The sequence below is a fragment of the Oncorhynchus tshawytscha genome, linkage group LG28, assembly GCF_018296145.1.
Source record: "Oncorhynchus tshawytscha isolate Ot180627B linkage group LG28, Otsh_v2.0, whole genome shotgun sequence".
NCBI lineage: Eukaryota > Metazoa > Chordata > Actinopteri > Salmoniformes > Salmonidae > Oncorhynchus > Oncorhynchus tshawytscha.
Genome location: NC_056456.1, coordinates 18,738,920 through 18,764,975, shown reverse-complemented (window position 1 = coordinate 18,764,975; position 26,056 = coordinate 18,738,920). Strand labels below are relative to the sequence as shown.

The following is a 26,056-nucleotide window of genomic DNA, read 5'->3' as shown; positions in this document are numbered from 1 at the left end:
CTGATAGGCATTAGATTGCTACTGTTTGGCATCGCACAGATCATTTCCGACTATTTGTCTCAATCAATGGAAGAAGATTTCAAATAGATTAATGGAGAAAATATTGATTTAATTTAATAAACACTTTCTAAATTCAAATGAACCCCCTGCAACTAGACATGGACGTTTAGAAGACATTGGTTGTCTTCCAAGTCGTGAATTGAGGAGTATTGCCAAGTTAATTCTTCGGGATCGATGTCCCTTCCACCGGACGGTTGAGCTAACGTGGGCTAATGCGATTAGCATGAGGTTGTAACTAACAAGAAATCTGATAGTGGCAGAAAGCTTAAATTCTTGTTCATCTAACAGCACTGCCCAATTTACAGTAGCCATTACAGTGAAATGATACCATGCTGTTTGAGGAGAGTGCCCAATTTTGAACAAAGTTATTAATAAACAAATTAGGCATATTTGGGCAGTCCTGATACAACATTTTGAACAGAAATGCAGTGGTTCATTGGATCAGTCTAAAACTTTGCACCTGCACTGCTGCCATCTCGTGGCCCAAATCTAAATTGCACCTGGGCAGGAATAACGATGGTAATGGCCTTTCTCTTGCATTTCAAAGATGATGGTACAAAAAAAATACAAAAGAACGGTTGTTCTTTTTCTTTGTATTATCTTTTACCAGATCAATTGTGTTATATTCTCCTACATTCCTTTCAAATGGTACCAAGAATATGCATATTCTTGCTTCAGGTCCTGAGCTACAGGCAGTTAGATTTGGGTATGTCATTTTAGGTGAAAATTGACAAAAAGGGGGCGGATCCTTAAGTTTGGTCGAAAACTCTGTGCTATGCCAAACAGTAAACTACTTGTAACTACGAATGGAGCATTGAATAGCATCGAATAGCCCGTTACAGTTTGTTAGCTAGCCTACAGATCCTTTACAGTTAAAAGTTAAATACACCTTTGTCGCACTAAGCCAATAGTGATGGGAATTTCCGTTATATACTGTCAGATGAGCTATCTGGTAGTTGGATCAAATGCTACACAGTAGCAGGCCAACTGTACGTGTGCGTGACAACATTATTTCGCAGCACCAATACACCCGCCATTATGACGCAATTATTGAGTGATCATGTTATCGCTAGTAGCCTTCATTACTGCTCTCAGCGCATTGGACAATTATTGGAGTCCATCAATAATGCATTGGACGAGCGCGTTCATTACATTTAGTCAGTAAATAAATATTTGAACGAGTTTACTCTTGTGATTTGGAATTTCGTGCGTCTACGCTTGTGTTCATAAGCAGCAAGATGCCTTATCCACATAGAGTGGTGAATATTCCCACGGGATTCAAGGATTTGCTTGAGGGAGTGAGCAAGGCTGTGGTGAAGTATCAACCGGAGAGTATCCCCGCCTTCGCAGCGGGCTTCTTCAATGCGCTTCTTATCTTCAGAGACGGTAGGCAATGCTGTGCCTGAATCCCCTGTAGTAGACTACACTAGACTGATGCATGTTAATAGTTCTAGACACCTTTTGTTAATTGACCTAATCACGTTGCATTGTGTTTCACAGAGAAGCCAGGCATGCCTATCCATGAGCTTATTAAAGAATTCAGGGCTACAAAAGGCTCTCATTGTAAGTTACTTAATTTTTCTCATCTCTGTTTGTTGTTTAACAAAACTGGCCAATCAATTCTCATCCTATTGGTTGTTGTTTTCATATTGTAAATCATAATGTGCACTTTTGCTTGTTTGCAGTCTACAGGAAGAAGAATAAAGCTGTACAACCACAAGTACAGCCGCAGGTCACTGTCCAAGGTCCTGAAAGGTCCCCCCATCCCAAGCCAATCCCGGAGTGGGAGGCAGGCCCATTGCTAATGGAAGCTAGATGTGAGGATGTCAGGGAGCCTTTCTCCTTCATCTCTAGTGACCAGCCCTGCAGCAGCCGAGACATCCAGGCTATGGATGCAGTGGCAGGAGCTTCTACTGACGGTGGCCAGAACGAGTGTGGCCTGCAGGTCTCTGCCACCACCATCACACTATCCCCAGGGCCCATCCCAGCAGACATTGCCCAGGGCCTGGCCCTGTACCGGCGCAAGATTGACCTAGAGTCGTCCCCCCGGGACTCTCCTCCACTCGGGGCTTCCGCCAACAACTCCTGTGCGCGTGTCCGTTCGGCCCTCTTCGAGCGGGTCTCCTTCAGCGAGATCAGCCAGGAGTTGGATGCGGTGCTGATCCGCACTGGCGTGCTCCCATCAGAGTCCCTGATCATCGTGCAGACAGAGCATGTACCCAAGATGATTGTGTTCCAGGCTCATCCCCTATTGGTTGAGAACGCAGCAGTGGTTCCACCTCCGTGTGACGTCCCTGTCAGGTATAAGTGCAGCTGTGCCTCAATGGTGGGCGCCCTCGAAGACGTGGTGGCACCATTGGAGATGGCCGGTGCATCTCAGCCTAGCTATCCCATCTGTGAGAGAGCAGGTCCCGTGGTGGCGAGACCAGCTGCTATGGTCGCTGAGCCTGAGGAGTCTCCAGCCCTTGGAGACAAGGTTGTACCCCTTGAGGTCCACTCTGCACCAGTCAAACCCCAGGAGATGACACCCTCAAGGCACTCCATCCCAGTTGGAACACTGGAGCTCCCTGTTTCAGCCCCTGCTGTGTCTGACTCCCCTGCTGTGTCTGACTCCCCTGCTGTGTCTGACTCCCCTGCTGTGTCTGACTCCCCTGCTGTGTCTGACTCCCCTGCTGTGTCTGACTCCCCTGCTGTGTCTGACTCCCCTGCTGTGTCTGACTCCCCTGCTATGTCTGACTCCCCTGCTATGGCTGTCCAAGAGGCGCAGATTAGTTTGACCGATCGTCCTCTCTCAGTCATCCTACACTCCCTCTCTGGTGCAACTTCACCATCCGAGACAGCAGAGGATGTGATGCTGGTTCCTATGGTAGTGTCCCCTCCTGAATCAGTCAAAAGGGTGGTGAGAGAGTCCTCTGATCTTCTGTGTCCTCTTCCTGCAGCGACATTGGAGACTGAGTCTGTTAGTGGGATTTGTCCCCCTCCTTCTCCAGTGACTGTGGAGATCCAGTCTTCCATTCTGGCTTCTCCCCTTACTGCTGCAACCGTGGAGACAGAATCCTCCAATCAAATTTGTCCTTCTTCTGTGGTCAGCGTGGAGACTGAATTGGCCGATATGCTATCTCCTTCTGCTGCAGAGACAGTGGAGGCCGAATCTTCTGTTTTGACCTGCCCCCATACTGCAGTGACCCTCGACTTTGTGGCCCCTGTTTCTGTGTACCTTCCTGTTGTGGCACCAGAAGAGACCGGTGTCCCCAGTGTGAAGCTCCCAGCTCCCGTGCCTGCCTTGACAGAGGAAACTCAGTGCCAGTCTGCTTCACCATGCCTACCCACCCTCACGGCCGCAGGAGAGTCCAGAACCCCCTTCTTGGTCTACCTCCCACTGCCTGCTCCAGAGCTGGCTAAGACCCCTGGTCTGTTGTGCCAACTCGGCCTGGGACCAGAGGAAGCCAAGAGCTTCCCTTTCCTGTGTCTCCCTATTTCTGACATCCCCAGGACCCCAAGTCTTGTGACTGCCAGCCTGGCTCCAGCTCAGACTGCGGCTGTGGCTCCTGCTGCTGCTCCGGATTTACCAAGGACCAACCTCCCTGGAGTGACAGATATCCCCAGGACCCTGAGTTATGTGGCGGCTGGAGCTCAGGAGCTACCACGGCTCCAGAGCTATGCGGCTAACACCGCTGAAGTCCAGGATCCACCGAGGACCCCCAGCTATCTGGCTAACACCCCTGGAGTTCAGGAAATACCACACAACCCCAGCTATCTGAAAAACTCAGCTGTCTTCCAAGATATGTGCTATATGTGCCCCTCTGTTACCGCCTCCAATCTGTCCAGGAACAATAGCTTTGTGCACTCTCCGGCTGCCATGGCTCCACAGCAGCTGATTAGGGGCCCGTGTATGATGTCTCTGTACCCCCAGGGAGGGCCTGTGATGGGCCACTGTACCCACTCCCCAGGACAGTGTCCTGCGTCTCTGCAGCAGCAGGCTGACATGGCTCCGCTCACCCACGGACAGCAGACCAACACCAACTTCATGCCCATTTGTTCTCAAGGGCCAAGTAAGATATTTACATGTATTCATTTCACGTTCAAACCATTGCACTGAAGTCAATAGATTTTAGATTTTGTTGTGAAATTAGCTGTAGATTTGTTGGTTCATAGCTGTGAACTTGGAAAAGGAATCCGCATAAGGGGAAACTGTCCACCTCAGCACCATTGTTATTGTTGTGGTTTTGTGGACGGTGATTTGCGTTGAGCAGTGCAAAATAAAATAATTGCAGTACATATTCTGCTGTTCTATTGCGCTTACAATGTCTGAGGGGGAAAAACTGTTTGTTGTTGTAATATCCCAAAAGGACGTGGCAGTTTCACCATTAAGGATTCCAGCTTTAATTCATCTATAGGTTTTACCTTTACATTACAGACATAATATACTGTGGGATTTTTGTGAGACTACCATCATGCCTTATAATTTTCTTCTCCCCCTCTATCTCATCAGGCCTGTGTAGCTGCCTCGGCAGAACTGGCAGCCACTGGCGCCTCTGTCACCTGACGCGACCCGAGTCCCAGGGCAGGGTGGGCGGCATGATCTGCCCCTACCAGAACTCCCAGACCATGATGCACTGCAACAGCCTGGATCACATGGCCAACATCCCCATGTACCAGGACTGTGGCCACTACTCTAGCAGCTGCCACCTGCTGCCACCGTGCTCCCAGTCGTCCCACGGCAGCCTGCACACGCACCACGTGGCCGAGCCCCGTTGCTCTGCTCACAACCTGGGCACCTCCTTCGTCCAGCCCCAGAACTGCTCCTCCGACCCTCTCTTCCACTACCCCCAGCAGTACCACCTGGTGGCCACCCCCTCCCAGGAGAGGCAGCAGGCCCTGTGCCCTCTCCAGTGCCCACTGCTGCAGCAGCGCCACAGCTCCCTGCTCTTCTGTGGGCACCAGGGGGAGCTGAGCAGGCTGGGCTCCTCCAGCTGTGTCCCTGCCACCAACCAGAGACAGAACCAGGGAGGGGTGGAGCAGAAGAACAACAACCCCAGCTGCGTATCGCTTCATAACAAAAGATTAGACACGAGCGCAAACAACAATCAAGGTAGCTAAACATGTTGCCACTATGAAATGTATGGTTGTGTTTTAGATTTCACTTGGACTTTTTTGTTTATTTCTGGATGAATGTCAGGGCTAGCATCCATGCCTACCATGTGGTTATTATTAAAAGTTGAACATATGGCATTAAGTGGTTGAAGAAGCTATGTGTTTTGATGTTATAGATGAAACTATGCTCTCTCTTTTTCTTGTCACAGGCTGCGTCATGAACTGCAATCCCCAGGGCAACTAATCCCGTCTTCACATGAGAAGGACCTTATTTTTGCAGTTGCCAATGTCTCTTTTGCATTCTTTTAAACTGATAATGAGGAATAAATATACTTACATTGCATGAATTTCGATAGTGCACAAACCCTCAATCAATCACTACAAAAACATACAACTTAAGGTAATTGCAGCTATGTAAAGGCAGTAGATGGAGGGTAAACTTCCACATTGATACAAAAGTTTGACAAAGATTCGGTATTGGGCTGTTTAAAGCTAGAATCCTTAGTCGCTACATCAATTTTTGAACTATAACTTATAAATCCCTCTTGAGCTTAGTTCAACTGTCGTACCCCATCAGAAACCAAAATATAAGCTTGTTTTACTCCAATGTTTGTAAACAATGTAAACAAACACTTTATACCCTCCAAACATGGTTCAAACTATAATTTTGATATCACTGATGGTCAGTCCTTACGTCAATGGCTCTGTCTATGAATTTGAGAGAGGCATGGAGAAATGTAACCAATCTCTCAACTTTTTTACCAAAACAGTGGCGAGGTGTCACTTTGTTCTATTTTTAAACTAAGGATTCTAGCTTTAGGACCACTGTTTCTATGGAATGAATAGAACCATTGCAACACTCACAAAATGAGTCATAATGTCACATTCATGTTGCATAGTAACAGATTCCATGGGTGGAAGTGTGAGTTAAAAAAAAAAGAAATACAAAATCACCATCAACCTTTAAAATCTGGCTTAGACAGTCTGGACTGACTTGGACTGAGCCTAAGGCCATGTCATCCTTTTAACATCTGCTCAGTTACTCGTCAGAACTCAAAATGACCTGTTCGCCAGGTCGTTATGACATAGTTGCATGGGGTAAGGAATGCATTAAATAGAAAAGCTCAATTAGCTTGCAGGTAATGTTAGCTATTATACATGTTGTTTGTTTTCCTGCTATTGAAGCTCATCACAACATTATTTGACTATCTAATGAGAAGAAGTTAGAGCAACTACACCATCATATTTAAAAAGTATAACAATAGAGTAGACAGAAAGTGATACGTTGTTACTTTTGGCTATGTTGTGGTGGATGAGCTAAACAATGGAACATGGCCCGTGTCTGTCGATTGCCACCAACAACAACAGGCAAAACTCTCTATGGAAGTGCCCACTACCAGTTACCAACACCAACAACAAGCAAAACTCTCTATGGAAGTGCCCACTACCAGTTACCAACACCAACAACAAGCAACACTGTCATCACCAGTGCCTACTGCCAGTCCAATGAAAAGGGATTTCAACTCTACAGTCTGACCTTCAACCCCCACTGAGCCAAAGTACAGTCCACTCAATCCAACTGGGACAACAGCTGGTTCAGAACCAAAGGAGAGAGTCATATCTCCCCAAACATGACAGCAGAGAAAATAAATAAAGAGGTCAAATCGAACTCAACCTAAAAAATGGAATCATCAAGGAAATGTGTGGGGTAAAGATCCCGAATCTCCTAATTTACCCCCGGCAAAATTAGCTATTGTTTATTTCACACTATGTTGAAGTAAAAATCAGTGTTTAACACTTTTAAGGACGTCAACCCCAACTCATCTTCATGTCATCTTAACCAATCAACTGCATTACTGTTAAATACTTTTACTATGAAGCGAAAACCGCCAAATATTTCCAAATCGGACTTAAGTAACCACATTGTGGGCCTGTTGCAATACATAAATCATAAGTCACTGTCACTAGCCGACTACCACCCAGTTACTCCACCATGCACCTTAGAGGCTGCTGCCCTATATACATAGTCATGGAAAACTGGTCACTTTAATCATGTTTACATACTGTTTATTTGCATTCATTTTTTATTGAATATTTAAAATATACAATATACTTGCAGTGAAGCCGCTCAACAACTACATCACATTTAGTCATCTAACAGCCTCCCATCCGGAGTGACACACAGACACAACCAGGGTTTACATACTGTTTAACCCCCTTCATATGTACAGTGTATACTGTATTCTAGTCAAAACCTATCCAATTGAACTATTGCTGTACATACAGCACATTCGGAAAGTATTCAGACCTCTTGACTTTTTCCACATTTTGTTACGTTACAGCCTTATTCTAAAATGGATGAAATGTTTTTCTCCCCTCGTCAATCTACAAATAATACCCCATAATGACAGACCAAAAACAGGTTTAGACAAAACTGAAATATCTCATTTAAATAAGTATTCAGACCCTTCACATCGTACTTTGTTGAAGCCTCTTTGGCAGCGATTACAGGCTTGAGTCTTCTTTGATAGGACGCTACACGCTTGGCACACCTGTATTTGTGGAGTTTCTCCCATTCTCCTCTACAGATCCTCTCATGATCTGTCAGGCTTGATGGGGAGATATTTTCAGGTCTCTCCAGAGATGTTCGATTGGGTTCAAGTCCGGGCTCTGTTTGGACCACTCAAGGACATTAAGAGACTTGTCCTAAAGCCACTCCTGCGTTGTCTTGGCTGTGTGCTTAGGGTCCTTGTCCTGTTGGAAGGTGAACCTTCACCCCAGTATGAGGTCCTGAGCGCTCTGGAGCAGGTTTTCATTAAGGGTCTCTGTACTTTGCTCCGTTCATCTTTCCCTCGATCCTGACTAGTCTCCCAGTCCCTGCCGCTGAAAAATATCCCCACAGCATGATGCTGCCACCACCGTGCGTCACCGTAGTGATGGTGCCAGGTTTCCTCCAGATGTGACATTTGGCATTCAGGCCAAAGAGTTCAATCTTGGTTTTATCAGACCAGAGAATCTTGTTTCTCAAGATCTGGGAGTCCGTGAGGTACTTTTTGGCAAACTCCAAGCGGGCTGTCATGTGCCTTTTACTGAGCAGTGGCTTCCATCTTGGCCACCTCTACCATAAAGGCCTGATTGTTGATGTGCTGCAGAGATGGTGGTCAACCTCAACTATGCATTCAAAAGATTTCAAGTCTCGTGAGATGTTGTACTTCAATTAACTCAGAAATGGATTGATGTGTTCATATTTCTAGTTTGTATATATATGGGAATGAAACAAGGCTTAAGCCTTACAATGGATTGTATTGTTATAAACATATGCATAGCATACTTATAAGCCTAGTTTTGAAAAGGCTGTTGTCCATATTTTTATTTTCCAGTTGGTGTTATTGTGACCCCAGTGTCTGAGGGCAGGTTTGTGGTTGTACAGCAGAGCTTCTCTGGGACATATGCCTATGGATACACTCCTAGCAGACATTTCATATCACAACATGGCCAATGGAACTACACAGACCAAGGGGAGACCAGCATTCCATGGAACTACACAGACTGAGGAGAGACCAGGAACTACAGACAATACAGTTTCAGCATTGCATGGAACTACACAAACTGAAAGACTAGGGGCACACGGAACTACACAAACTGAGGAGAGACCAGTGGCCCATGGAACTACACAAACTGAGGAGAGACCAGTGGCCCATGGAACTACACAAACTGAAAGACTTGGGATACACGGAACTACACAAACTGAGGAGAGACCAGTGGCCCATGGAACTACACAAACTGAAAGACTTGGGATACACGGAACTACACAAACTGATGAGAGACCAGTGGCCCATGGAACTCCACAAATTGAAGAGGGACCAGCCTCCTCCCAAACATCATGCTCTCCTCTGCCTAGTAATGTTGGAAGAATTACTGGGATTGGTTCCTTCCCCTATTGAGGATGTCATAAAAGTAGCAGACTTGGTCAAACCAGACAACATAGAGACCATTAAATCAATACTTGGTCAGTCCTCAAGATGTAGAGAATGTGCCAATAACAGAATTCATCAGTCCTCAACATGACGAGAATGCACCAATAACAATTTGCAATAACAGAATCCTCGAAAAATCCTCAAGATGAGAAGACTGTGGAACTAACTACCAATCCCCAGCCTGAAGACACCACCAATGCTCCACACTGTCCTGGGGCAGAGACACCAGAGATGGTCCAGGATGACCAAGCTACTAAAACACCAGAGGAGGAGTCTATCCAGTATATCACACAACTTTGCTGGAAGAGGGGGATAAGAATGAGATGTCTTATTTGAGATACTCTTTGAAGAGCATGTATATATGTCTTATTTGAGATACTCTTTGAAGAGCACCTTCTTCCAGCATGTCCCCATTGGTGCAGGACACAACTCCAGATGTGGACCCTGCTCTAAAAAGCTCTGTCAACCAAGTCTGGACACCGTACCATTTTGCTCAAGAGACCGGCAAAGGGAACCTGTCTATGAGTGTGTTGTCCCAGCCAATGGCTGTGCCTGCATTGAAAGTGTTGGTCCAGAGGATGTCTTGTTGGCAAGGAGGACCTCCCGCCATTCATGTCTAGACTCAGGTCAACTCAGGAGTGGACAGACACAGGGACAATCAGGCCAGACCGCTCAGACTATCGCAATGTTAGACACTCAGAAAATCAACATCCCCAGCAATCTCCTTGTGGAAAGTTCAGCCCCAACCTTGGATATAGCTTCTTCCCAAGAGAAAAATCCAGTTGATCAACAGAGTTCATAGCCGATAATTCAGAGTTAGAGACAGCAGGTGCGGTAGCGAGTCCAAACCAGCAGGTCCGGGACAAGGTAGCACATCCAGTTAATCAGGACAACAGTTTTCAGCTGTGCTAATATAATTGCAAAAGGGTTTTCTAAAGAGCAATTAGCCTTTTAAAATGATAAACTTGGATTAGCTAACACAACGTGCCATTGGAACACAGGAGTGATGGTTGCTGATAATGGGCCTCTGTACGACTATGTAGATATTCCATTCAAAATCAGCCGTTTCCAGCTACAACAGTCATTTACAACATGAACCATGTCTACACTGTATTTATGATCAATTTGATGTTATTTCAATGGACAAAAACATAGTTATTCTTTCAAAAACAAGGACATTTCTACGTGATCCCAAACTTTTTAACGGTAGTGTACGTAAATAGTATATATTGCGTTGAAAGCATTGATACAGTATTGTTGTATGTTATTTGTCGTTGTATTATCCTTAAATATATATTTTTTCTCCCCAAAACAGGACAGACATGGGGGATGATGAAGTTGACCAAGAAAAGTGACGGATCAAATGAAGTTTTTCCATCCGCATTGAATTCTTGAAATAAATACAATTCATCTGAATCTGCAGTTTTCTTGTTGTTTTTGCATGGGCGAATTGGGTGTATTTATTTTGTCAACCGTAAAATGACAACTGACATATGCAGAATTGTAAATGGTCCAGATTTGTTTCCCCTTTTATTTAGTTGTGAAAATGACACTTTGCCCAATAAGTTTTTTTTGCGACACACATGCAAGTTTGACTGTAATATACGATAGCATTTATTATAGTTATCTAGGCTAGTAGAATTTTCGAAAAACAAAGTATTAGTAATTGACAACTTTCGGAGAAATCCGGTGGTTTTAAACTACATGTGGCAAAATTGTCACCAAGGACAGCGCCTATTTAGCGGGTTGGCTTAGTGCAATGTGCAATAAATATTTTTTGGGGCACACATGGTGCCGATTTTGATGCACATAAAAACAGCAGTGCGTTTGGTTTGGTTTCCCCCGCGACTGAAACAAAATTACAAGTGTAATTGATTGACTGATTATTTGATTGATTATTATTTTATCCATTCATACATTCACAACCTTTGAGATCTTCAGCTCAAGCTTCTTGTCATATTCTAATGTAGCGAAAGGTCATTCCATTTGAACACATGTAGTTACTCCAGAACGTTGGTAAATCCGCGATAGCAACGGAAGTCGACAACTCAGATAACTCAAAATGAAGCGCTATGATGTCCAGTAATCCTGTAGCTATATCATCCAGACCTAGAGCGACAGGAACATGTGCAAATTCAAGGTAAGTTTTAACGTCATCTTTTGCAACAGCGCAATGATAATTTGAATTGAATTTGCCTCAATTATTCAACTAGTAAATCACTTAAGAGCAAATTATATACAATGACGGCCTACCCCGGGATAATTGTGCGCTGCCCTATTGGGCTCCCAATCACAGCCAGATGTGATACAGCCTCGATTTGAACCAGGGACTGTAGTGATGTCTCTTGCACTGAGACGCAGTGCCTTAGGCCGCTGCGCCACTCAGGAGTACAAGTGAAATGTTAGCTGAACAGACTGGTCTCTCGTGGGGGATCCATTGCTAGTCTGGGTAACAGTTAGTTAACAGTTTGTTTAGCTATCATTCCACTCCTTGCCAATCCGTGTCATATATACTACATTTTGGCATATCATGACACAGAGCATAGAGATGCTATTAAATTCCTAATTCTATAGGCTACAATTGGAGTGGAATGTTAGCTAAACAGACTGGTACCCAGGCTAAGGCCTTGCTGCTGGGTAATATCAAATAAATGCTTGAATTTCTTCCTAATTTGAGTTTCTCCTTGTTACAGTCCGCAACACAGTCAAGTCTAAACATGTCAAACCTCTTATCCCAAATGGCCGGATAACCATTCTGGCAGGCTTCAGTCAAGCATGATTAAGGAATAAGACAAATGATTATGGCTTATTTGCCATGTAGCCTACTATGGAACTGCAGAACTACAGAGATGGTATATTAGCTCACCATGGTCCCACTGAGACCAATATGATTGATTATTTAGTGTACAGTGCATTTTATCATGTGTGAAGAGTGCTTTCCGATTTCATGTTATTTTGTCATGCAGAAAACCCGGCCTATTCACCAAACAAGCTGGTGAGAGAATTTCATAAACACAGAGGAAAGTCTAGTGATGATGGACCCTGTACCACCGCATTTAACCATGGCAAGGTGACTGAGAATATGGCCGAATCCAAACAGTGTAGTTGTTCCATCCGTAAGATAATCAAACGAGCAAAACGTCAGGACAAAGACAAAGTGGAGTCGCGATTCAACGGCTCAGACACGAGACCATCGCAGACAACAAAGGGAAAACCAGCCCCGTGGTGGACACCGATGTCTTGCTTCCGGACAAGCTAAAAATCTTCTTCACCTACTTTGAGAATAACACAGTGCCACCGACATGGCCCACTACCAAGGACTGTGGGCTCTCCTTCTCTGTGGCCGACGTGAGTAAGACATTTAAACGTGTTAACCCTCGCAAGGCTGCTGGACCAGACGACATCCCTAGCCGCCGCGTCTTCAGAGCATGCGCAGACCACCTGGCTGGGGTGTTTACGGACATATTCAATTGCTCCCTATCCCAGTCTGCTGTCCCCACTTGCTTCAAGATGTCCACCATTGTTCCTGTACCCAAGAAAGCAAAGGTAACTGAACTAAATGACTATCGCCCCTTAGCACTCACTTCTGTCATCATGAAGTGCTTTGAGAGGCTAGTTAAGGATCATATCACATCTACCTTACCTGACACTCTTGACCCACTTCAATTTGCTTTCCGCCCCAATAGATCCACAGATGATACAATCGCCACCGCACTGCACGCTGCCCTGTCCCATCTGGACAAGAGGAATACCTATGTAAGAATGCTGTTCATTGACTATAGCTCAGTATTCAACACCATAGTACCTTCCAAGCTCATCATTAAGCTGGGTCGGAACCCTGTCCTGTGCAACTGGGTCCTGGACTTTCTGACTTGCCGCCCCCAGCTGGTGCGGGTAGGAAACAACACCCAGCTGATCATCAACACTGGGGCCCCACAAGGGTGCATTCTCAGCCCTCTCCTGTACTCCCTGTTCACCCATGACTGCGTGGCCATGCACGCCTCCAACTCAATCATCAAGTTTACAGACGACACCACAGTGGTAGGCTTGATTACCAACAACGACAAGACCGCCTACAGGGAGGAGGTGAGGGTCCTCAGAGTGTGGCGTCAGGAAAATAACCTCACACTCAACGTCAACAAAACAAAGGAGATGATTGTGGTCTTCAGGAAACAGCAGAAGGAGCACCACCTATCCACACCGACGGGACAGTAGTGGAGAAGGTGTAAAGTTTTAAGTTCCTCGGCGTACACATCATGGACAAACTGAAATGGTCCACCCACACAGACAGCGTGGTGAAGAAGGCGCAATAGGGCCTCTTCAACCTCAGGAGGCTGAAGAAATTTGGCTTGTCACCAAAATCACTCACAAACTTTTACAGATGCACAATTGAGAGCATCCTGTCGGGCTGTATCACCGCCTGGTTCGGCAACTGCTCCGCTCACAACCATAAGGGTAGTGAGGTCTGCACAACGCATCAGCGGGGGCAAACTACCTGCCCTCCAGGACACCTACACCACCCGATGTCACAGGAAGGCCAAAAAAAATCATCAAGGACAACAACCACCTGAACGATTGCCTGTTCAACCCGCTATCATCCAGAAGGCGAGGTCAGTACAGGTGCATCAAAGCTGGGACCGAGAGACAGAAAAACAGCTTCTATCTGAAGGCCATCAGACGGTTAAACAGCCACCACTAACATTGAGTGGATGCTTACAACATACAGACTCAAATTTCTAGCCACTTTAATAATAAAAAATGGGATGTAATAAATGTATCGCTAGTCACTTTAAACAATGCCACTTTTTTAGGTTTGCATAACCTACATTACTCATCTCATACGTATATACAGTACTCTATACCATCTACGGCATCTTGCCTATGCCGTTTGACCATTGTTCATCCATATATTTATATGTACATATTCTTATTAATTCCTTTACACTTGTGTGTATAAGGTAATTGTTGTGAAACTGTTAGATTACTTGTTAGATATTACTGCACTAGAAGAAACTGGAACTAGAAGTACAAGCATTTCGCTACACTTGCATTAACATCTGCTAACCCTGTGTATGTGACCAATAAAATTAGATTTGATTTAATAATGTTTAATTAATGTTTACATACTGCTTTACTCGTCTCATATGTTTATACTGTAGTGTATTCTACTGTATTTTAGTCAATGTCACTCCGACATTGCTCAATCTAATATTTATATATTTCTTAACTCCATTATTTTACTTTTAGATTTGTGTGTATTGTTGTGAATTATTAGATACTACTGCACTGTTGGAGCTAGGAACACAAGCATTTCGCTACACCATAACATCTGCTAAATATGTGTAGGTGACCAATACAATTTGATTTGTATTTCTATATATGATGCACACAAAACACAATCTTTTACAGTCACATCCCCAAAATGTCTTTCTTTTCCCGCCAAAGCCGAAAGACTCAATGTGGCAAAGTCTATGATGAGGAACTGCTGAAGTATGGATACAAAGTTACCTCCAAGGAGGATGGTACTTCTAATGCCCATGTGGACAACAAGTGAACAATGTTACAGCTCCGTCAGCCATGGAGCAGCAGGTGAACCAAACCCTAGAGACTGCAGCTATGGAGCTAGGGGCACTGGTTGGCAACATGGTCCCCACCTGTTCAACTAAACAACAATAATGCCAACAACACCAAACACGTGGCACAGTGTCACAAACCACAGCCCGGTCCCTGCCGGGGAACTGAGGTCCATGTATGTCCCTGTCCCGTGCCCCATTGAACAGCAGAGAACAGATTCCCCAGTACAGCGTCCGTAATGTAGCACCCCGACAAGGAGGGTTGTTCCATTGAAGGCGCAGAACGAGAATAGCCCATTCTCGTCCAAATAAGGCAGAAGTATGGAACCAGTTATTCTAGGAATGGATGGCTGAGAGTTATTTGATTTAATCTCCTTAATTAAGAAAACATGAATACAGTATATTTGGTGCATATTCATAAGAGGATAAGTCTTCAGTTTGATTACATTTGGCCTGGAAGCTTTTGTTAATTGGTAGTATAATTAAGCTAGTGAAGATTTTTTCGTTGAAGGCACAGAGAATATTGTTCCTCAGTTAGCATAAAATAAACATTTCTCAGGTGGCTACATTTCAGTAATTTTTCTCATTACAGACACCCAGACATGGACTGAACACAAAGCCCTTACAACCTTACTTTGCAAATAATTGTTCACTCCTCTTTAACTGAAAATGAGAGTGTGTTAAAAGTGTGAGTTTTGTATGCTGAAAGAGTGCCAGGAAAAGAATGGCTGTGCTTATGCATAATTACATAGGCATGATTTCTTCTTCTTTTTTTGCTGCTGCTGATATGGCGTGGCAATTTGAATTTATTTGAATATGTTATTTGGTTTAAATGGATTCGGCTAATATTTTGTTAAAGCTAGTCTACTGAACAAAATGCGCAAATGTTGCTTTCATTTTCAAGTTAGCCAAGGCCTTAGGGGAATGCCATTGTGACGTCATGAGGCCGCGGACTTTTACAGTTTGGCTTTGAAATGGATTGTAGTCCTCGTTGTTGGCTCAAGAGGTCATCTGCCATGGTACATAGTCTATGTTTTTACTATTCTTAAATATCTGATTCAGTTTCGAATAATCTGAATATATATCTAGTTATACTTGTGTGGGATAATAATAGGCTTAACCAACTGGCTGTAGACACATGAATGTACAGTAGGCTATGCATGACACATTATTATCAGGTAAACAACTACCGCAGCTAAATCATAAACGGTACTTTTCCAGATGGCTTCTAGGAGTACGCTTCACTTCAAGCCCCCATTGACAATCATCATCACATACGGGCTGAAGAGTTGGCTAGAATGTCTTTGCAGAGCCATACTCATTGAGGGACCAAGGCAGATACCGGAATTTATTGCTGCCTATTGCGATGAGCTGCTGGAATTTAGAGAACGTGAGTCCTGCGGATACTTAAAGGGGCAATCAGCGGTTTAAACAACAATAAACAGTTAACCCCGCCTCTATTCGGTCAAAAGCTTAGGGATAGGGCTAGAGAAATGTAACCACTATCAAATTCATAAACAGAGCTATGGATGCAAGGCCTAACCAGCCATGATATCCAAAGTATAGTTTAAATCATGGTTTGAGGCTATAGAGTGTTTGTTTACATTGACTTTGTTTCCAAACTTTGGAGTAAAAACAAATGGGTTCTGATGGAGTGCAGCAGTTGAACTAATCTCATGAGGCATTTATTCTTCAAGAATCAATAGGTACATACACTCCCCTATGTATTTATTTGGACAGTGAAGCTAAAAGTTATTATTTGGCTCAACGTTTTAAATATGTACAGTACAGAAAGTACAGAATTAAAGCTCTTTATGTATCTGGTCCCCTCATTTAAAGGTGTTATAAGTATTTGGACAAATTCACAAACAGTATATGTGTATTAAAGTAGTCAAACGTTTAGTATTTGGTCCCATATTCCCAGCACACAATGTCTACATCAAGATTGTGACTCTACAAACTTGTTGGATGCATTTGCAGTTTGTTTTAGTTGTGTTTGGGATTATGCTGTGCCCAATAGAAATGAATGGTAGGTAATGTATTTGGTTGGAGTCACTTTTATTGTAAATAAGAATAGAATATGTCTCAGAAACCTTCTACATTAATGTGGATGCTACCATGAGTATGGATCATTGTGAGTAATGATGAGTGAGAAAGTTACAGAGGTACAAAGATCATACCCCCAAGACATGCTAACATCTCACCATTACAATAACAGGGGAGGTTAGCATTTTTTTGGGGGTTATGATATTTATACCTCTATATAACTTTCTCACTCATTATTCATTCATGATTATCTGTAATCGTGGTAGCATCCACATTAATGTAGAAGTTTTCAGAAACATACGGTACCAGTCAAAAGTTTGGACACATCTACTCATTCAAGGGTTTTTCTTTGTTTTTTAAAACTATTTTCTATAATGTAGAATAATAGTGAAGACATCAAAACTATGAAATAACACATATGGAATCATGTAGCAACCAAAAACGTGTTAAACAAGTCAAAATATATTTTATATTTGAGATTCTTCAAAGTAGAAAAACTGATAGAGACATACCCCAAGCGACTTACAGCTGTAATCGCAGCAAAAGGTGGCGCTACAAAGTATTAACTTAAGGGGGCTGAATCATTTTGCACGCCCAATTTTTCAGTTTTTGATTTGTTAAAAAAGTTTGAAATATCCAATAAATGTCGTTCCATCCCATGATTGTGTCCCACTTGTTGTTGATTCTTCACAAAAAAATACAGTTTTATATCTTTATGTTTGAAGCCTGAAATGTGGCAAAAGTTCGCAAAGTTCAAGGGGGCTGAATACTTTCGCAAGGCACTGTAGCAACTGTATATTGTCCCTTTAACATGTGGACTAATGTAGATGCCTACAGTATGTTTACAAACACATAAAAGTAGTCAATGTTTAAAAAAGTAACCTAGCTTTTTTTGTAGACCCTAATAACTTTTGAGCCTGGTTCCTCTCTAGGTTTCTTCGTAGGTTCCTGCCTTTCTAGGTTGTTTTTCCTAGCCACGGTGCTTCTACATCTGCATTGCTTGTTGTTTGGGGTTTTAGGCTGGGTTTCTGTATAGCACTTTGTGACATCGGCGGATGTAAAAAGGGCTTTATAAATACATTTGAAACAGTGGGATAAATTTGGAATTCATATATACTATGCCCCTAGTTAATTCTAACATTTTAAAGGCTGACGTTACCTAATTAGAGTGGAACAAGGAATGAACTATATTTCCTTTTGCTCAGGTAATCCTTTGATGGATACCAAGGATGTTACACATCTGTACCAAGAGATACGCGGTAAGGACTTTAAAATGTTTTAACATTTATACAGTTGAATGTCTTGCACACATGCCTCACAATTTCCTAAATTTGTATTTTTTCAATAGAGGCAAATTATGTCGAAGACTGGAAAGCTGCCATAGACTTAATGCACAGGCAGCTCGGCCCACAGTATTCACTCGGAGAGCCTGCACCTGTGCACTGTGACCAGATGTCAGTCCTCCTGGCTGAGGAGAACCTGTCAGTCAGCCAGAGGGTCAGCCCAAGGTCCACCCAGGAGTCCAATGTCCCCTCCAGTGAGCTCATGGGTGGGCCAGATAAGCAGGCTCAGTCGCTGAGCAGTCCCCCTGGAGGAACCCACAATGGAGATGACGTTGGAGGTCAATCCAGCCCAACCAAGCTTGGAGATCAACCCAGTCCAGCTGTGGAAGAGAAGGAGGCCCAGGCTGGGCTGGGTTCTGCCGTGCAGTCAGCCGTGTTCCAGAGATCTCCGTCAGGGGACAGTCTACTGGAGGCCAACCACTCTGCGGTCCTGATCAGCACCGCCAGAGCCCCGACCAACAACACCGCCATTATCCGCTCTAAGAATCTTCCGGAGACCATTATCTTCCACAGCGACAGCCATCTACCCTCAGGTGTATCTTCCAGAGGTAGTTTGACCTGGACTCTTTCGGGTGGTGAGGGGAATAAGGTTTGGGTAAATGACCCAACAGACGGGATGTCTGATGATATGGTGGGGTTCCACAAAGTGCCCTCAATGGACAGCCTGTCTCGCATGCCGTCTGCCTTGAGTAATACCTCTTTAGAAGCTGAGAAAAAAGTGGATCAAGTGATTTCAAAAAGCAGCATAGAATTCTCACTGGAGAATGTATTGTCTGGCTCTCCATCCTTTGGGGAAGTGGCTACAACTGCAGCTTTGCAGCAGGCAGAAACTGATCAGATAAGATCTACCATTGATCTTACAGAGAAAGTATCCTCCTCAGAGATAGTGGGAGCCAGAGCAGCATGGATAAAGTCGTCAGTCAGGATACCTAGTAGAAAAGAGAGTGTAGGGAGAACAGCAGAGACACCAGAGAGACACACATCTCCCAGAGATTCACCCAGAGTATATTCTCTTCTGTCAAGTATGCTATTAATCTATACTATAATGTATTGCCAGTTTGGTACAAACTGTTTAGGGACAAGATATGACAAGATACATAGTAATGTTTAAACCCTTTGCCATTGCATCCTCTATCCTCACAGCTCATTCTGATGAATCTCGGAAGGGTACAGACAAATCATCCATCTCCAGCCTGACCAGGGTTCCTTCTGCACCTCGCAGTGAGAGAGGGAAAGAATTAGCCATTTCACCTCAATCCAGTCTGGCCAGGCTCTCCTCTGCCTCTGTAGATGAGAGAGCAGCTGAATCAACTTCAAGAGAAGTCTTCAGTAATGTGGAGGAGCTACTGGTGCCTCCAACTGCTTCTGTTGGCAGGGTTTCAGCATTAGTGACTGCTGCAAAACATTCTGAAAGTGCTTTATCAGGAAGAGCTTTCTCTGAAACAGAACTAGTGGATGCAGCACACAGAGTGTCCTCAGACAGGATACCCAGTAGAGAGGAGAGTGTAAGGAGAACAGCAGAGATATCAGAGAGACACACTTCCTCAGTATCTCCACATGCATCTTATGTGTCAGGTAACAGAATACATAGTCTGCTTGGGATTTGAACCAGCAACCTTTCGATTACTGGCCCAATGCGCTTAATCACTAGGTTACCTGCTGCCCAGAGAACAATGTCTCTATATCACAGTTTTAAAAGGAACATAGTCACACATGCATTACAGCTTCTTTATATCGCTGTATCTTCTGTTGATTTGAAAAGAAATGTCTGTGTTTTATAGAGTGCCCAGTGATGTTTGAAAAAGAGGACTGGCATGTAATCACCATTCCCTCTGCTCCAGTGAAGAAAGCAGTCAAATTCAACCCCTCCGAAGAGATCTCACCTATTACTTCACCCAGCATAGATTTAGCCTGGGAGGAGCTTCTACAGACATCAGAATCCATCGTTGATAAAGTAGCCTTCAAGACTTTAGAGATTGTAAATAAACAATTACAATGCTCATGGAGGGAGATCTATGAAATGGCCCCATCGGACCCTGTGGTTGTCTCACAGTCTCAAAATGCACTTTCTTATGATGATCTCTCTTACTCGCCTTCAGCTGTGGAGGAATTCTCTACTGCCTCAGCAAGATGCTCAGAAGGTGATGTCACTGAAGGATTCTCTACTGCCTCGGCAAGATGCTCGGAAGGTGATGTCACTGAAGGATCTCGCTCTGGAACAGCAGTAGAGAGTGAAGCAAGCTCTGTGAGAGAGATTTCACCAGCAGTGACTGCGAGGTGTTCTGCCAGTGACGTATCAGAACGAGTTCCCTCTGAAACAGCAGTTTTGGGAGCAGCAGCGTCATCAATGGAGGAGTTATCAGAGTCACCGACTGCATTAGCCTTTGAGGGTGGGATTTCACCAGCGGTGTTGGCCAATGATGTATCAGAAAGAGCTCCCTCTGAAACATCAGTAGCGGGAGCAGAGGCTTCAGAGAGACACGCATCTCTCAGTGTATCTCCACAGACTTCATTTGTGTCAGGTATGTGTCACTTCCTCACAAGGTAACTTCCAAGCACAATTTTCTTCAATGTTGTTAGAGGAACAAAGTCAACTACTTTATTTAACATAATTTATTTTGTCTCTATCCATAGCGCATTCTGAAGAGTCACTGAAGGCTACAGACTTGTCACCTCCATCCAGCCTGGCTAGGATTCCCTCTGCATATCTCAGTGATGGCGTGTCACCAGCAGTGTCTGCAAGATGTTCTGCTAGTGACTTACTAGAAAGAGCTTCCTCTGCAACAACAGAGCTCAGAGTAATCCCCTCTGCACCACGAATGGATGCGCTTTTGGTATTACCAACTGCTTCTGTTGTTGGGATTTCAACAGCAGTGACTGCAAGATCTTCAAGAGGGAGTTTTGCAGAAAGAGCTCCCTCCGAAACAGCAGTGGAGGGGGTAAAATATTCTGAAAGTGGTTTATCAGGAAGAGCCTTCTCTAAATCAGAACTAGTGGATGCAGCACACAGAGTGTCCTCTGTCAGGATACCCAGTAGAGAGGAGAGTGTGAGGAGAACAGCAGAGACACCAGAGAGACACACATCTCCCAGAGTATCTCCACAGACATCTTCAGTGTCCGGTACAGTAGTCATCCAATCTCTATGATATACTTCTAATGAGGTCCATGTTACTATTCCTGGTAAAATGTTTAAGAAAATGTCAGTGTAACATCACAACATACAACAACAACAACTAAAAATCTGTCTTTCCTCAACTCAATGGTGATGTTTGTTTCTACAACAGCTACAGGCTTGTCATCTAAGTCCAGCCTGTCTAGGGTCCCCTCTGTGTCTCTCAGTGATGGTGCAGCAGAGTCTGTCTCTATGGAAGTCGTCTCTAATGTGGAGGATATTTATAGAGCAACATCAGTGGAGCAGATTGTTTCTTCAACTGCTGCTGTGGTCTGCATTTCACCAGCAGTGTCTGCTCGAAGCTCCTCAAATGACATGTCTGGAAGAACTTGTTTCAAAACAGCAGCAGTGGGAGCAGAGATACCAGAGAAACACGCCTCTCCAAACGTTTCTCCACAGACATCGTTAATGTCAGGTAAAAGTAATTCATGATTTATTAAGTACATTAAGATTGCTGCATTAGTAAGGTCCATATCACCTTTTGGGTAAAAGTGGGAAGTTTAAAATATTGTTCAAATGATTTACTTCGTCTCCCCCGTCTCTAGCTCATGTTGGTGAATCTATGAGAGGTACAGACATTTCACCTAAATCTAGTCTGGACAGGATTTCCTCGATTGGTGAAAGAGCAGCAGAAACATCTTCTAGAGAAGTGATGTATATGGAGGAGATGTTTAAAGCATCAATGGCAGAACTACCAGGGCCTCCATCTGCTGTTGGAGCTATTTTACAAACAGTGTCTGCTAGATGTTCACAAAGTCACATGGCAGAAAGAGTCCCCTCGGAAACAGTAGTCGAGAGAGACACATCTTCCAGTGTTCCTCCTAGGGTTTCTCCGCAAACATCTGTGAGCTCAGGTAATGTTTTGAACCAAGGTTGTTATGCCAGTATTGTGGGCAAAATGAATTGTGACATACCACAGAATACTTCAATCTGGTCTGTCTTTTCACAACTCATGTTGACGTTACTCCAACAGCTACAGGCTTGTCATCCAAGTTCAGTCTGGCCAGGGTTCCCTCTGTGTCTCTCAGCGATGGTGCAACAGAACCAGCTCAGATAGACAACGAAACACTGTCATTGGAGGAGCTTATGACGTCTCCATTGTATTCTCATTGGTCACCAGCCGGTTCGGAAAGTGACTCATTAGGCTTAAGAGGAGCTCCCTCTGAAACAGCAGTGGATGGAGCACACAGAGGGTTCTTGGTAAGGAGACCCAGTAGAGAGGAGCGTGTGACGAGAACAGCAGAGACACCAGAGAGAGACACATCTCCCAGTGTTTCTCCACAGACTTCGTTTACAGGTGTTGTTTCTGATGGGACAGTTTTCTACAGAGATTCATCTGTGGGAGAATTACATCTTTCTCCATCTGTTGGCGAGGAACTTGTGGTGGAGGCTTACGAAGTACCATCTCCCGAGAAGGAGACTCCATCTGCTTCAGTTGGTGGACCTTCATCAGTAGTGTCTGCAAGATATACTGGAAGTGGTTTAACAAGAAGAGCTTTCTCTGAAAAAGAAGTAACGAGACCAGAGACACCAGATAGACACACGTCTCCCAGACTTTCAGCTAGAGTTTCTCCACAGTCCAGTCTGACCAGGATTTCCTCTGCACCATCAATGGAGGAGCCACGGATGTCAACAACTGCTTCTGTTGGTAGACTTTCACCAGCAGTGTCTTCTGTAAGATATTCTGGAAGGGGTTTATCAGGAAGAGCTTTCTCTGAAACAGAACTAGTTGATGCAGCACACAGAGTGTCCTCAGTCAGGATACCCAGCAGAGAGGAGAGTGTGAGGAGAAGAGCAGAGACACCAGAGAGAGACACATCTCCCAGAGTGTTTCCTAGATCTTCGCAAAGAGTTTCTCCACAAACCTCTCTCCTATCAGGTACAATTGTCATCCATACTCTGCAGAAAGGTCTACTAATAAGATATTAATAAGATTGTAGGGGCGAGGGCCTCCCGGGTGGCGCAGTGGTTAAGGGTGCTGTACTGCAGCGCCAGCTGTGCCACCAGAGACTCTGGGTTCGCGCCCAGGCTCTGCCGTAACTGGCCGCGACCGGGAGGTCCGTGGGGCGACGCACAATTGGCTTTGCATTGTCCGGGTTAGGGAGAGTTTGGCCGGTAGGGATATCCTTGTCTCATCGCGCCCCAGCGACTCCTGTGGCGGGCAGGGCGCAGTGCACGCTAAGGTTGCCAGGTGCACTGTGTTTCCTCCGACACATTGGTACGGCTGGCTTCCGGGTTGGATGCTCCCTGTGTTAAGAAGCAGTGCGGTGTATCGGAGGACGCATGACTTTCAACCTTCGTCTCTCCCGAGCCCGTACGGGAGTTGTAGCAATGAGACAAGATAGTAGATACTAACAATTGGATACCACAAAATTGGGGAGAAAAAGGGGTAAAAAAAATATTTAAAAAATTGTTGGGGGTAAAAATGGTTAAAACTTGTAAGGTGAAATGTAAACAATATGTGCTTAGTTTTGTGTCTCTATCCACAGCTCATGCTGGTGAATCTCTGTCTGGTACAGATATTTCTCCACAATTCAGTCTGCCTAGGATTCCCTTTGCACCATCAATGGACAGACCCACATCTCCCATAGTTTCTCAAAGAGTTTCTCTACAATCCAGTCTGTCCAGAATTCCATCTGCACCATCAATGGAGGAGCTACTGGTTTCTCCATCTACTTCTGTTGGAAGAATGTCACCAGCAGTTTCAAGAAGATCTTCAAAAAGTAGTTTATCAGAAAGAGCTCCTTCTGAAACAATCATAAGATATTCTGAAAGTTGTTTATCAGGAAGAGCTTTCTCTGAAACAAAACTAGTTGATGCAGCACACAGTGTCCCCTCAGTCAGGATACCCAGTAGAGAGGAGAGTGTGAGGAGAAGAGCAGAGACACACACATCTCCCAGAGTTTCTCCTAGAATGTCTCCCAGAACTTCTCCTCGATCCAGTCTGGCCAGGATTCCATCAGCCCCATCAATGGAGGAGCCACTGGTGTCTTCAACTGCTTCTGTTTGCAGGATTCCACCTGCAGCAACAGTGGAAGCAGCACACAGAGGAGAGAGTGTAGCGAGAACAGCAGAGGCACCAGAGAGTCACACAACTCACAGGGTTTCTTTCAGAATATATCCACAGACATCTAAGACAGGCGTCCTTTCTGATGTGGCAGTTTTGCACAGACCATCCATGACTGCAGGGTTTTGTCTTGAGGTTTTAAACACGGAGTCTGACCAGATGAATACGTCGGTGAGTGACATCACAGCACAATTTCCCTCTGACACTGCTGCAATGAAGACAGTACACAGAGAGTCCTCAGGGAGGATACCCAGTAGAGAGGAGGTTGTGAGGAGAACAGCAGAAACGCAAACATCTCATGCAAATGGTAAATATCAACTTTCTGAAATATTATTAACAGAAACCAGACTATTTTCTAAACATTTATCTTCCTAATCGCATAGCAGTATTGGACAACAGCACACAGGTTTCACAAACTGCAATCCGCCTTTGTGAAGAGTTGAGTGCCTACCCTATAGAAGTGCAGCAGAGGACCCAGGGACTTGAAGTTTATCTAGGAGAATCTCCAGCCAATGTTGTTGGGCCTCAAAACACGAGAACTCAGAACACACGTTCACAGGGTGTGCAGACTAGTCGAGGTAAATTTATCCTCAGAATACAATAATTCATCTTTAATAATTGTTCAATCATATTTTGTGTGCATTGAAGATATTAGGGGATTTTTTCCCCCTCCAATATATTTGTGGAAATTAGGATGTTCACTTTTGATGTTGCATTCTATTCTCATATTAGATTATCATGGCGCGCCCTCACAGAGCGTTCCTATTGGCGCAGGACGCGTCACTCCTGATGCTCAGCCTGCACGCGAAAATTACACCAATCAGGTCTGGACGCTTTACCACTTGGCCAATGAGACAGAGGAGGGCACACTGTCCGCTAAAGTTATCTCCCAGCCTCCGTACAATGGTAGTGCTTATATTCGCAACTTTGGGGCTGGACATGTGTTACTGGCTGAGAGGTCCCCTTCCCCTCAGAAATCTGACACCCAGTCCTGGAGTGGCCAACCCAGACAACAGCCCCAGCCACCACCCTTCCTAATGAGCCCAAGAAGGGCTTTCATACACAGAGCACAGTCCTCCACCCTACCTCCTCCTCCTCTACCCCAGCCTCCAACCGTCCACAACCAGGAGATCAACATCCCCAACTTCTTCATGCATCCCCAACTTCTTCCTGTGTCCCCAGGCAAGATCGTTCGTAGCATTCCGACCGCGATGCAGACCAGGTTGAGGTCTGCTGCGGTCCGGGCAGGTGACCCCCCGGGGTACCTGTCATTCTCCGTTCCCATGGAGACGGTGAGCGGAGGATCTGGTCAGGGCGGTCAGGCCCAGTTCTTTCAGGTCATCAGTGGCGAGGGGAACAACGTTTACTCTCCTGCTCTCATGCACATTTTCACCACAGAGGAAGAGGAACAGGAAGGAGACAGGAGACAGCCAACTAGTGCCACATTTAATTGGTAGGGGACTGTTTGGTGCAGGGTTTCTCAAACTCGGTTTTTGCCCGAACACTACAAAGCTGATTCAAATAACCAACAAGTTTTGATTATTTGAATCAGCTTTGCAGGGCAAAACTGAGTTAGGGAAACCCTGGTCTAGTGAGTATCAATAAATACATTTGCATATCATAACAAATGTTCTCCCTCTTCACGTATTAAACAAACAAAAAAACGTGTTTTAAATGAGCAGTTAGGCTGATCTGAAGCTGAGAAATTAAGGACATTCAAATCA

General features: G+C 44.6%; 2 protein-coding genes across 2 annotated transcripts; both read left to right on the top strand.

The window, feature by feature from the left end:
* Window positions 1-714: 714 nt before the first annotated feature.
* Window positions 715-5,501, top strand: LOC112226856 (nascent polypeptide-associated complex subunit alpha, muscle-specific form). The gene is made up of 4 exons (XM_024391474.2): window positions 715-1,623; window positions 1,746-4,112; window positions 4,553-5,152; window positions 5,364-5,501. The coding sequence occupies exons 1-4, from the start codon at window positions 1,572-1,574 to the stop codon at window positions 5,396-5,398; spliced, it is 3,054 nt and encodes a 1,017-aa protein (XP_024247242.2). The 5' UTR covers window positions 715-1,571; the 3' UTR covers window positions 5,399-5,501.
* Window positions 5,502-18,202: 12,701 nt separating this feature from the next.
* On the top strand, window positions 18,203-25,896 carry LOC112227371. The gene is made up of 8 exons (XM_042308359.1): window positions 18,203-18,641; window positions 19,875-20,615; window positions 20,728-21,213; window positions 21,378-21,680; window positions 21,811-22,119; window positions 22,239-23,144; window positions 24,680-24,910; window positions 25,065-25,896. Exons 1-8 carry the CDS (start codon window positions 18,203-18,205, stop codon window positions 25,787-25,789), a joined length of 4,140 nt encoding a protein of 1,379 aa, XP_042164293.1. The 3' UTR covers window positions 25,790-25,896.
* The last annotated feature ends 160 nt before the right edge of the window (window positions 25,897-26,056 follow it).